Source organism: Rhinatrema bivittatum, chromosome 5, assembly GCF_901001135.1.
Source record: "Rhinatrema bivittatum chromosome 5, aRhiBiv1.1, whole genome shotgun sequence".
Lineage (NCBI taxonomy): Eukaryota > Metazoa > Chordata > Amphibia > Gymnophiona > Rhinatrematidae > Rhinatrema > Rhinatrema bivittatum.
The window spans coordinates 225,235,913-225,249,291 of record NC_042619.1 but is presented as its reverse complement, the minus strand read 5'-3'; the positions used below and the strand labels follow the sequence as shown (position 1 = coordinate 225,249,291).

Sequence of the window (13,379 nt, the reverse complement as noted above, 5' to 3'; positions counted from 1 at the left end):
TGAAAGTCACATTAGTCGCTTGAATATTCTTAACTATTGGATTTAAACTCGCCAAGGATAATTCAGTTTTTTCAGTTCTGATGTCTAGATCCTCCAATTTTTTCCTTGATTCTTCCGAGAAAACATGTACTCTAGACATCGCCCCTGTAAACTTTTTATCCAAGTTCGAGATCAATCTCCACAAATCTAACAGTGAAACACTCTCTGGTTCCACTACTTTTTCTTCCACTGCTACATCAAATTCCAAAGCCCTTGGACAGGGTACTGTGGTATTCCTAACCATGTTCTCAGTCCTGGAATCATTTAAATCCTGAATAACAGCAGGCTCAATAGGATATTCTGTTGGATGTTGCAAGGACTTGGGGGTAGAAGTGGTTCCTGTATTTGTAACCACTTCTATTATTCCCCCTGCAGTGGACTCACCCACCCTTATAATGTGCGAGTCCATTGGTCCTACTCTTTTTGACACCGGAGATGTAGGAGAAAAGGTATAATTTTTAGACTTACGTTTCCTTCCCATATTATTTTCTCCTCCAGGGGCAGCTTCGGCAGCTCTTTATCGGGCCTCGGGGTGCCTCCCGGTGATGTCACTTCCGGGTTCCGCCCCCAGCCCGAATCTCTCCTTCACCAGGCAAAATCAAGAACGAAGAAATCTTTTAGCAGCGCAAGGTAGGAAAAGGGAGAGCCACCTCCAGCACTCAGTCCCACTCTCTCCACTCCCGCCTGTGGGTTGATTTTAATGAGTGTTCGTATTTGTGTAGAATGTTGTAGGGAGGGTGTGTGTTAGGTAGTGGAATATTGGGAAGAATTCTTAGCAGTGACATTACGGGTTGAGGGGTGATTGATTCATCTTAATTTTATTATAAAATAAGGGTTGAGTGTTTTACAAATGTATGGTAGACCAATTTCAATTTGTATTCTTTTATTTTTTGTTTCTAGATATATGAAGATTTATGCATATCTATTTTCTATTTCTATCTATTTTTCTATTTCTGGGGGTCATTTTCTATGCGGATTGCACACGATAAGGGATGTTTTCACACGAAAAGTCATATCGCGTGAGATACCAAGTTCAGGGCGGAATTGGGGCGGCATCAGCCCCGGAAGAGGAGGAGTCGGGGCGGTACCGGGGCTGATGCCGCGAAGACTTCGATAGCGAAAGGTACGAACCTTTATCGCTGCCAGTTCGCACCGAATAACTACATCTTTTATGGTATAGTTATTCGGCTTGACACCGACAGCGATCGCAGGACCGCCTCTCGCTTCGCCCCCCGTTACCGCGGGATTCAAAGAGCCTGGCGGTATTAGTAAATCCAGCCCTACATCTTGTAAATTACTGATTGTATGTGACTTGATGTTGGGTGATATTTGAATAGGTTGGGTTCCCCTGAAGAAGACAACTAATTTTGTTCGAAACTAGGTTCCTAGTTGGGTTGATGTATATATGGGGTGAGATATTTGCATGAGAGGGTTTTGTAATTATTTAGGCTTTTAACATTGATGTAATACATATGTCTATCCAAAATAGCTATTAATGTATTAAGGGGCGGATTTTCATACTCCGCGAATAGGCCTACTTTTGTTTGCGCTCCAGGCGCAAACAAAAGTACGCTGGATTTTAGTAGATACGCGCGGAGCTGCGCGTATCTGCTAAAAACCTGGATCGGCGCGCGCAAGGCTATCGATTTTGTATAGCCGGCGCGCGCCGAGCTGCGCAGCCTACCCCCATTCCCTCCCCTCACCTTCCCCTCTCTTCCCCTACCTAACCCACCCACCCGGCCCTGTCTAAGCCCCCACCTTACCTTTGTCGGGGGATTTACGCCTCCCAGAGGGAGGCGTAAATCCCCGCGCGCCAGCGGGCCTCTTGCGCGCCGGGCCGCAACCTGGGGGCGGGTATGGAGGGCGCGGCCACGCCCCCGGGCCGTAGCCACGCCCCCGTACCCGCCCCCAAAATGCTGCCGACACGCCCCGAAAACGCCGCAACGACCAGGGCCGCCCCCGACACGCCCCCCTCGGAGAACCCCGGGACTTACACAAGTCCCGGGGCTCTGCGCGCGCCGGTAGGCCTATGTAAAATAGGCTCACCGGCGCGCAGGGCCCTGCTCACCTAAATCCGCCCGGTTTTGGGCGGATTTAGGCGAGCAGGGCTCTGAAAATCCGCCCCTAAAGTTTTAAATTAGCACCATTTTGAGTCTGTTTTAGGATTATACGTATTGATGGTGCCTTAATACCTTCTTTGTATGTTACTGTAATTATATCTTCCACCATTGTACCAAGCACAGACATCAGGCTTACTGATCTGTAGTTAATGGGGTCACCCCTAGAGCATTTTTTGAAAATTAGCATTATATTTTTTACCCTTTAGTCCTTAAAGAGGCAAATTTGAATGATACCTTTAAGATTGCCAGTAGTAGATCTGCAATTTCATGTTTTAGTTTCTTTAAATTCTTGGGTGTATACCATCAGATTCTGGTAATTTGCTGTTTAGTTTGTCAGTTTGCTCTAGCATTTCCTCGACTCGCACTGATTTGATTTAGTTCCTTTGCGTCATCACTAGGTGTGGGTGTATCCCTCCATCATCTTCTATAAATATTGAAGTGAAAGGTTTTCTGCTGTGGCCTTATTCTCCCTAAGCGCACCTTTTATCCTCTGGTCATCTAGTAGCCACAACTGACTCCCTCACAGTTTGTTTTTAATATCCTTGAAAGGGTTTTCATTATTGGCTTTACATTTAATTTGGCAGTGTTTGTGTGCCTTTCCACTTTATAATTAGGCCTTGCTTTCCATTTTTAAAAGATGCCTTTTTGACTTTGATATAAGTACAGTTTGTAGTACAGTGGACCCTTGACTTACGAACTCAATTCGTTCCAGAGGGCTGGTTGTAACTCAAGTTGGTTGTAAGTTGGTTGTAATGGGTATTAATGGAAATACCCATAATGCATTCCGAACCTCCCAAAGCACCCCTTACCTAACATTTTCATAATAAAAAAGGGTTGTATAATGTGCATAATTACCAGAAACACCCATAATTTTCCTAGTGTACTCACCAAAAAGTTATAAAATGTGCCTAGCCCTCCAGAAACAACAATTTCATACTGTACTCACCATTCAAGTTGACTTCTTTGGCTTGCAGGAAGGGAGGAGGGGAGGATTCCCCCCTCCCCACCCCCTCAGAGCACATCTCTGGCCTCCAAACACTCATTTCCCTCTCCCAGCATACTCATTCCTCCCCTCCTGATACCTTGCTGTAGCCAGCTGAGTGCTACACTCCCTTTCTGCTGCTGCATAGAAGCTTCCTTGGTCACCAGTGATGCTGTTGCTTGCTGCAATGCCGTGCCGGGCCTGCCTATGTGTTCTTGTGAACATTGAGTGCTGCTGAGATGGACACTGCAATCACTGCAACAGCAGAGCAGAAGTTCCACCCACCAAGCCCAAAAAAACGTGATTGATAGGAAAAAATGCACGCACGAGCGGATACACATGGCCTTGGCCGGCATTCAGGTTGGAACTCAAAACTAAAATTTTGGTTGTAACCTAAGTTCGTATGTCAAGCCGATTGTAATTCGAGGGTCCACTGTATTTTCACCTGTGCATGGCAAAATCTATTCAGGGTAACATTACCAGGGTTGGGGCTTTTTTAGACAGTTCTATCATAGCTTTGTAACAGTTTGTATTTTAGTAAGTGCTGCTGGAGAAACCTGGTCAGGCATATTATGTAGGGATGTGAATCGGGCTTCGGACGATTGAAAATATCGTTGATATTTTCAAAATCATCAGAAACGATAGGAAAACCCAACGATATTGATCGTGGGGGTTTTATCGTTTTGGGGGAGAGCGGGAAAAATGGCACACAAAAATAACCCCTAAACCCACCCTGACCCTTTAAAACGAATCCCTTTGCTTCCCCCACCCTCCTGACCCCCCCCCCCCCAAAAAAAAAAACATTTTACAGGTACCTGGAGGTCCAGTGGGGGTCCCGGGAGCAATCTCCCGGGCCGTCGGCTGCCACTAATCAAAATGGCGCCGATGGCTCTTTGCCCTTACCATGTGACAGGGTATCCGTGCCATTGGCCGGCCCCTGTCACATGGTAGGAGCACTGCATGGCCGGCGCCATTTTTAAAAATGGCGCCGGCCATGCAGTGCTCCCTCCATGTGACAGGGGCCGACCAATGGCACGGATACCTTGTCAGCTTTGTATAGTTCAGAAATTTTACCTTGTGTCCTAGTGGATTCTAAAGATATGTGTACAGAAAACCTAAATTGCCTTCTTACCTCTGAGCTGAGTCACATTGGTGGGAAATGTGCATGACAGTTGTTCATGCAGTATGAATAAATATTCTAATTTTTTTATTTTGGGAGGAGGCTTGTCTACATTATAACTATGCGACAAAGTAAACAATTTTCAAGTACAAAATGAAAATAAAATAATTGATAAAACAAAATCTGATCGGTAATTCTAACCAACAATAAAACAGCTTCCCATAATTTTGTTCTCCAGTCAGAGCTGGTAGAAGAGTGGCCAGCTGCCACAGGCAGTGATGTCATGTGATCTTTCTCCCTCCCCGACCCCACCTCTGAAAACGTGCTCCAGCTCTGTACCTCACCCATGCCACTTCTTATCACATCCATCCTTTCAAAACTACCGCCTTAGCCTTCACCTAATCCTTCGGCCAGCTTTGCCTCCCAATTAGAAAACTACATTTAAAACAAATATTTTTGAAAGGATTTCTTATCTTTCTGCCTTCAGCTTGTGAGCCCCCTTTTCATTTATCATAAAAGACAAACATGGGCATAAGTGGAGGTCCTGGGGCACATGCTGAGTTCATCCTGGTTTTCCCACATTGTATATGCATGTAGCTGTAGTCTTGCTTTTTTTTTTTTTTTTTTGAAGTTTAATAGGGAAATCAGAACTACAGCTATATGCATACAAAGTGGTAAAACCAAGACTGGCTCATCTTGTCCACCTGAATGTGGTGCTGTTTGATTGCCCTAGGTATAGGGAGTTTGCAAAAAAGGTTGGCTACAAAAGAATGCTAATATAAGTTTGTCTCATATGCTGGCTTCTGCTTGTGGATGTTTGCTTCTAGCACAGTACTGCCCTGGTGGGCGGAAACAGTAGTTGCACTGTAAAGAAGTCCACCTTTGGGAATGAGAGTTAGCAGGTGGGGCTACTAGTAAATAAAAGTCAGAAAAAGTATTAAAGAAACTCTTCCTGGATTCTTACATTTTTTTTCTTTTATAGGCAAAGGTGTGTCTGGCAGGGTGGGTAGTTTGAAGAGAAATTGTGTGAAAATATCAAGGGGTGGAAACATTTTTGGGATACTTGAAAAACCTGGGCACAAGCTCACATTCTCTGAGGACAAGCAGAATGTTAGTCCTCACACATAAGAGACATCATTGGATGGAGCCCAGCACGGAACTTTGATCTCAAAGAATCTAGAACTTTCAAACAAGCCCTACTGAGCACGTACAGCTGTAGTTATCACCCTGCCCCCTAGGCAGAGTCCCTCAGTCTCTTTTTCCACGGAGCCATGTGGTCACTGGAGTCATCTGTCTCACAGTATTCAGTTTTGATCACTTATAAAACCTGTGAGGAGAGATTTTTTTTCTGCAGCTGTTTGTTTGTTTTTTTTTTTTCTTTTACCTTATGGTAGTTTTATTTCTTTTCCTTTTCTGTCTGCCAGCTGCATGCTGAGCCTTAGATGCTGTGCAGTCTGGTAAAGTATATTTCGTAGGTATGTGCATTCGTTTCATTCGCTTCATACGTTTCCCATTACATGTCAATTAGATGTGCATTCGTTTCATATGTTTCATACTTTTCATATTACATGCTTGTATAGGAAACATATGAAACAAATGCTCATCCCTAATATTTCTATCCCTTATTAAAAAAAAAAAAAGAAGAAGAAACAAAAAACTGCACTGGCAGTTTAGTATCTGTGGCCTCTTCTTGCTGTCTATATTTGTATCCTTGTCAGGTGCTGGCAGGACTGACTGAATGCAGTCCGTGGATGGTCTGTGTAGGCTGCTGAGTCTGGGGACTCGCCTGAGTTTTACCTGGGCAGGAGTTCCATGTTGTTTCACCAATCAATCTGCATCAATGGAAGTTCAGACAATGCAGAGATCGAAGACCACGTTGTTCGATGCCATCGGGGTGCGTGACCTCCCTTGATGCCATAAGGGTCTTCTGTACCATAGGCATCTGTGGACGTGGAGTCTTGATATGCCGGAGTCATTGAGCGCCTTGGGCGACAGTTTGGCAGAGTAGTAGCACCGACCTCTAGTTTCAGGGACCAGGTCTGCCGACAAGTGCCATGGTCCCCCTCAGTGACATCGGAGCCTCCCTCAGTGTCGATGCCTCTTTGCCATTGATGCCCTCAATCCATTTGAGGTGCATGAGTGGTCACCCTCGTTGCGGTCGAGGTACATGACCTTGATGCTGCTGCAGCCCTTGATGCTGTCGAGGTACATAGATTTGATGCAGTGGGCTCTGCCATTGACAGCTTCAATGTCATCGAGGTGCAGGGCAGCCATGGAGGCCATCAGGCATGTTGGCCACTGATGCCTTTCGTTGCTGCTGTCGACAATGTCGAGCACCACCAATGAGGGACTGGGATCGCCATTAAGCACCCTGGTCTTGAGAGTCCTTGAGTGCCACTGAAGCCCTGGAGTGACAGGGATTTCAGCCTTGAATGGATCGAGCACCAGGGTTGCCATTCTCTCAAGGCACCCTGGTATGCTGAGGCATCCAGGCGCTGTGGTCTGGTACCCTTGAGGCTCCTTGGCTGTGTCCCGACGGTGCACTGAGAGGCACTGTGCTGTCTTATCACTTGCCTATGGCTATCCTCTGGGCACCGGTGAGATGTGTCGGGGTCATGTCGGAGCTGCAGAGCCTCTGCCTGCAGGTGCCCCTGGCATTCTTGGTATCGCTGGTCCACCGATGCCTTCGAGCATCGGGTTCTCCATTGGTGCCGCTGGACTGTTTGAGTCTGTGGGTGCCTGTGGTGCTGGGGATGGTGCTATATACCGTCAAACTGATCAAGATTTGGTCAAACGCCATCGAAGCCCTGGATGCAGTGTTTGGTGCCCTTGATCCATCGTTGTTGAGCATGAAAGCACTATGGGCCCTATGGTTGCTGCACTACTATGGGCACTCGTGGACACGGTCAGCTGCTGCAGGACACAACCGCAAAGCACCATGGGTATCGTCGGTCACCATGGACTTCACTGCTGTCGTTCCATGAGGGAACCCACGGTGAGCCATTCCTGATGCAGTTTCAAGGGCTGGGTCCAGCCTCTTGGAGCATTATCAGGTACTGGAGAAGGCAATGCCATAAAACGCCACCCAGCACCTTGCCATTTCCAGAGCCCCAGTAGTACTGGGGACATAGTCATCACACTGTTCCTGTGCACTCCATGGGGAGTTACTGTGACAGTGGAGTGCAGCATGTGTGGTCGGGTACGGCATGGCATCCACTCCAAGTGCCTCAGGCAATGGCAGGCAGTATTCTCCCTGTCTGTGCAGTTCTCAGCCATGCCAGGGTTCTACCATCGTCGTGTTAAGGTCTCAGCCTCCTCGTCAATTCTGCACCACAAAGAACTAGGGAAGAGTGATGAGGAAGGTGTCATCACTCTTTGTGATTTGCTTTTTGGCAGTGCGCAGCCACCGACTCTAGTAAATAGTACTTGGTCCTTGCTGTGCCATGGGATTCTACCCACAAGCATGGCGAGTGGAGTCATAGGTGTGCCACCATCCATAGGATGGGATACCACTGTATGCAAACTGGTCAGCATTCTTTTACAGCAGAGGGTTCTGTTCTCCAGTTACCCTCTATTGTATGGTGATGTATGTGTGTTTCCCTCGTGGTGAGCACCACAGGGTGGGCACTGTAGCCACAGGATTGATCTAGGATTTTGTTCCTGGTCGAAACCTAAGGGGAGTAGCCACCAGGAGGGTAGTGTTGGGAGTCTTCTCCTTCATCAGAAGTGGAATATGTCTTTTGATCCCTTCCGTGTCACAAAGCCCCTGGGGCTCCGTCCTTGGCAGGTTTATTGTTGACCTTGAGCCTCGATTCTTTGAATTAGTGCATCTTTGTAGGCTGGTGCCAGGAACGGCAGCAGTGATCATCTGACCGTTTTTGCTGGGGTCTCTTCATTGATTACTGTGGTGACCTTCCCCATTCGAGGGTGGCTACCAGTGGCAGATTGGTCATTTCAGAACCTCAGCGATCAGCGATTGTGTCTCAACTGAAGAGCTGACAGGTTTTTCGGGATCGGGAGGCCCTGATTCCCATTGCTTTTCTGTCCCTTCAGGAATGGGGGATTCAACTAGATATCTTAGTGTATACCTGCAGGGAAAGACACCACTTTTCCCTATATTTTTGCCCAGCTCTGGCCAATACTGCTTTTAGCTTTTCTCAGTTCACTAGGTTACCCAAAGTATCTTCCTGCTCATCTCAACTACACTGTAGGGCAGGATGGATAACCCTGCCCTTAACAGAGTGAACCCTGCTCTCAGGGGTTTTGGGCTAGCAATCCCATTCAGAGATTGCCATTCATCTCCTGACACTCTTGATGCTGTCCTGCTGGTCAGCTATGTCTGGTGCTTTGGCACGTAGGGTTTGTCACAGACCCGGCTATTGTTGCTGATTATTCTTCCAATTGTTGCTTGGGTTTTCTGCCCATTATGCCTATTAGACATGGGCACACTTCTGCAAAGACATTCTGTCCTTTCGATGTCAATGGACTGCAGTTTCTTTCTGTGGAGTTCTCGAGCCCCGTTTGATTTTTCGGTTGCCTTGTAACACCGAAGAAAACTGCAATCTTCATCCAAGAATCCTTCTCTTGTTTACATCTCTAGACTTTTTTCTGTTTCCAGGAGGTTCTAGACCTACTGTCGTCAGGGTTTACTGATTCAAACCCTGCTTTTCCATGATGCGGAGTATGTTTCTTGTTGATATTCGCATCACTCCCCAGCCTTAGGCTCCTCTGCTACACATCAGGGTTTTATATCTCAGTTTTTTCTATGGTTTTCTCTTTGTAGAACCCAACTCTTTTCCTGCCTAGACCCCTTGGTGTGTCAGCTGCCTCTCAGACAAAAGGGAGAGAGGTGGTGCTTTCAGCATGGTGCGGTTTCCCTCTTTGTCCTGCTTGGACAGCCTATAGCTTGGGATTCACCCATGTGTGAGGACTACCATCCTGCTTGTCTTCGGAGAAAGCAGAGTTGCTTACCTGTAACAGGTGTTCTCTGAGGACAGCAGGATTTTAGTCCTCGCAAAACCCACCTACCTCCATTGGGAGTTGGTTTCTACACGTATTACCTATATTATGGACTGAGGAACTCTGCCTAGGGGCAGGGTGATAATTACAGCTACACATGCTCAGTAGGTCATGTAGTTTTAGATTCTTTGAAATCAAAGTTCCGTGCCAGGCTCCGTCCGATGATGTCACCTATTTGTGAGGACTAACATTCTGCTGTCCTCTGAGAACACTTGTTACAGGTAAGCAACTCTGCTTTTTTTAGGAGCCAGAATAAAAAATCTCCTCAAAGCATTTATTTTAATATTTTATTTATGCTTCTTGGTTTTGCTGTGGGGGTTTTTTTTGTATTATATTTATTTTGCATTTTGTCATCTTTGTTTTTCTCTTTTTTTTGGTCACTTTCTTTGACCTACTCTAGTCTTTTTCCATCAATAAGCAGGACTGCTGTGGATGATGTCAGGTGACATTGAATGGAACTATCTCTCCAAGCTAGTAGAGCTTTGAGCTTTATTGAGCATTTGCCTTAGTCTCCTTAGTCTGATTTTCATCCGTGCTTTGCACACGTAGATGTTTCTTTCTCCAGTTTTTTCCTAAGAATTTTTTCTTACTCACTAGCTCCTAGCGGTCTACATTTTTTCAGTGCTCTTTACAGTTTTTTAGCTAAAAAAGAAAAATAAAATCAAAGATGGAAACCAAATCGAAGTTTCCAGATGGCTACAATGAAAACTACCAGTTTGTGGCTAGATAATGCCAAAAACAGAAGGATATATTCTCAGCTACCTCTGCTTGGGACTGGCCATGACCAACCAAACTGTCCATTTGGTTGGAATACCCCAAGGTCTCAAAGGTAGAGAGTGGTCAAAATAGCCAGTTTAAGAACTGGAAATAAGAGCAGGCCGGAGTCCAGAAGTTACCATTCCTCACCATCATCGAAGAGCAGCCAGAGCCAATCCTTTGATGCTACTTCCTCCCACTGGAATGACGCAGACTAGATTGTCCGAGATACATTGAGCCCAAAGTGGCCACAATCCATGGAGTCTGTCAGAGTGCCTAGTAAGGCAAAGCACCGAGGCTCCTCAACGAACTCTGTGCAATTAGCCCCAACGCCATTAAAAAAAAAAAAAAAAAAAAGGAAATCAGTGCAACATTAAGAAACATTAACTACACAAAAAGATGCATCATGACCTTCGAAGCAATCGACACATGGAGTATTGAAGTTCCTAAAACAGGGTGTTGCATCGAGCAAACCAACAAAGCAAATTACATTAGTGTGCTTGATGCTCAGTGCACACTAATGCAAAGCATTTCTCGAAGAATACTTTATTAAAGTCACTGATGTACTCTGCTGTAAAAACATCTTCGAATCAGACAAAAACTGAACATTTGACGCATCAGAGATCAACATTTGCGCAAGCTTCGATGCAAGTCACTAAAATGATGCAACTGATGCATACAGAAGGGTAGACATTCCATATCAGTTTGGATAATGATCCAAACCTCTCCCTTTTATCCCTTCGCTCTCCAGTCTTTAAGAGGTGCCAAGATGGAGATCATATGTTCCAGTTCTTTTTTTTTTTTTTTTTTCCTTTTTAAAATATTTCTTATTAGGTTCCCCCATTATTTGCCTTTTCTAATATGGACATATGATATTAGTTATTTGTTTTATTTTTGCTTTCTTTGCATTGGAATTATTTCATTATTTCATGTCTTTTGTTTTCTATCATTGTACTGTGACAAAAGACTATAAATAAAGAATATACAAAAAATACTTTCCTGTTCTAGTGAACTTTATGTGCAGGATATCTTAAAAGCCGCTTTTCCTATGCAATTATATGCTACTTATGGCATTTCACTAGCAGAGGTCAGGCTATAGCTCACATCACCAGTGCCTTGCTGGTCTCCCAGCTGCTGACCCAAGGTTTCCACCTACAGTCTCCAGATGCTATATGCTTTATCCTCCCATTGACTTCCAATCCTCCACCAGTAACAGAACAGGAATCTGTTCTAGTGTCAGAAGAGGTTACCCCACCACTCACACCAGCTCAGAGATCTCCAACAGGCCATGAAGCAAATGACAGACATAGTACTAAATTAGTTTTGCCCCTTTCGTACCTGAATCGGAACAACTGATGTTTGCACTGGCCTACCCAGTCCTTCAGTTTTCACCTCAAAAAAATAATGCTGGGTGCTCCACTTACCAGCATCATCATCTTCAGGATGTAAGAGGTTTACATCTATCAAATAACCTCCACTTGCCTCCGTTCCTTCAGTAGGAGCCAGTCCTCTTTGTTCACGGCAATCTTCTTAGACCATTACTTGCTCTCCAGGGGAAACCCCCAGCAGCTTCATGGGCATCTTTTCTGACCCACCACCATAGGACTTGACATATTCCAAGTTCATGAGGTAGATAGGAACAGCTCTCAACATAGCAATGTGCAAGGACCCAGATCCAAGAGTGGAAGGCATGGAAATATTAAAGATCTTGAACATTCTGGTAGCACTTTCTGCCTTACCAACACATGCAGTCTTAACCAAAACATGCAGAACTAGATGTCCTCATGAAGATGTGGGAAACTCCTTACTCTGGCATTACAGTTGCCTGTAAACTGGATCTTAAATTCAAGAAGAAAATATCCCTAGGGTATGGTGTGGTACAACTCCCACATAATTTTGTAGTGGTAGAGACTGCCATGGAAAAGGTGAAGATCTACCTTCATTCCAACACTCCTCCATGAAAAGATCACTGGATCCTCAATGGTTTTAGGGAAAAGGTTTTCCAGGGCACAATGCTCACAGCATGAATCATGCAACATCAGTTTTATATGGTACAATATATTTATAACTGCATTCTGAATTTAAAACCATTCATTCTCTCAAAGACAGGTGAACAAAGTTTGCCAGCTATACTCTGAGGAAGCTAAAGGACAGCATGAAGCTAAAGGACAGCATGAAAATCAGCTGCATTGATTGGAGTGCATCGCATGGTTTGTCTAAGGGCCAGTAGTATTAGAGAGGATGTCCATGAAAAACTAGCCAACCTACCTTGTCTGAGAAACAATCTCTTTGTTTAAAAGTTGAGAGAAACTGTATCCTAGATCAAGGAACAAAATTGTGTGGTTCAATCACTATCCACGTCAGCTGACCTGCACCCTTCCAGCAGGAAACATTTTCTGTCTTACAAATGTCCTTACTACCTAGGAAAGTCATGTAGATCCTATCAACAATTTCATTTACCTCCTCTGCAGACGCACCATCAGTAATCTCAGAGGGGGCTTCCAAGAGAGCGCCACCAACAGAAGCCGCAACAACAACAACCACTGACAAAACTGGATCAAAGTTTTTGATCACCCAGAAACCATTTTCAAACAATCAGGTGGGGGGACAGAATCCTATTTCCACCAATCTGGAACCACACATCACGAGATCAATGGATTTTAAAAACAGTGCAGTACACTGGTTTCTTTCTTAATTTCATATGTCAACCAGTAACCCCTCACACTACTGTCCACCATCTGACCACACACACCTTCCACTTCTGCAGCACAAGGTACACCAGCTCTTGCAGAAAAATGCAATACAAGAAGTACCTTCTTACCTTCACAATCAGGGATTCTATACCTAGTACTACTTAATTCCAAAGAAGACTGGAGGTCTCTGAACTATACTAGATCTTCGAAATATCCATCATCTCTTCTAAGAGAAATTCAAGATGACATCTCTTAGCACGATCCTTCTTTTCATTCAGCAAGACAATTGGATGGATTTCCTGGATCTCAAGGATGCTTATGCTTATACCTGTATTTTTGGCAGTACCTGCGTCAAAGTAGGCACATGTCACTACCAATTCAAAGTTCTTCCATTTTGGATTTATGGCTGCCCCTTCCCTGAGTCTTCACAAAATGCTTTGCGGTGGTATTGACTCACTTATATATTGTAGATACTCCTTTTCCCTAAGTCAACGAAATAATTATTATGAATTAATATAGGCACCACGTCAACAATTAAGATATCAAAAACAAGAATCCATCATCTATATATCGGGTGTAATATTTATAGACCTTCATACCATCCCGCAGTTCTTGGGCATGTTTGCTCCTTGATCAAGCCGCTTGTGGGA

At 44.9% G+C, this 13,379-nt stretch overlaps 1 protein-coding gene across 9 annotated transcripts in view; it reads left to right on the top strand.

The window, feature by feature from the left end:
• BCLAF3 (BCLAF1 and THRAP3 family member 3) overlaps positions 1-13,379 on the top strand; it is a 132,379-nt gene that overhangs the window by 5,697 nt on the left and 113,303 nt on the right. For 4 of the 9 annotated variants that reach the window (XM_029603378.1, XM_029603377.1, XM_029603371.1 and 1 more), the window contains exon 3: positions 538-669. The exons of 3 other annotated variants lie outside the window; for them this stretch is intronic. In XM_029603378.1, the coding sequence (XP_029459238.1) occupies positions 538-669 (132 nt within the window). Of the gene's footprint in view, positions 1-535; positions 670-939; positions 1,163-13,379 lie in introns of those variants that run through there. 2 more of the 9 variants (XM_029603375.1, XM_029603374.1) reach the window with 2 other exon arrangements.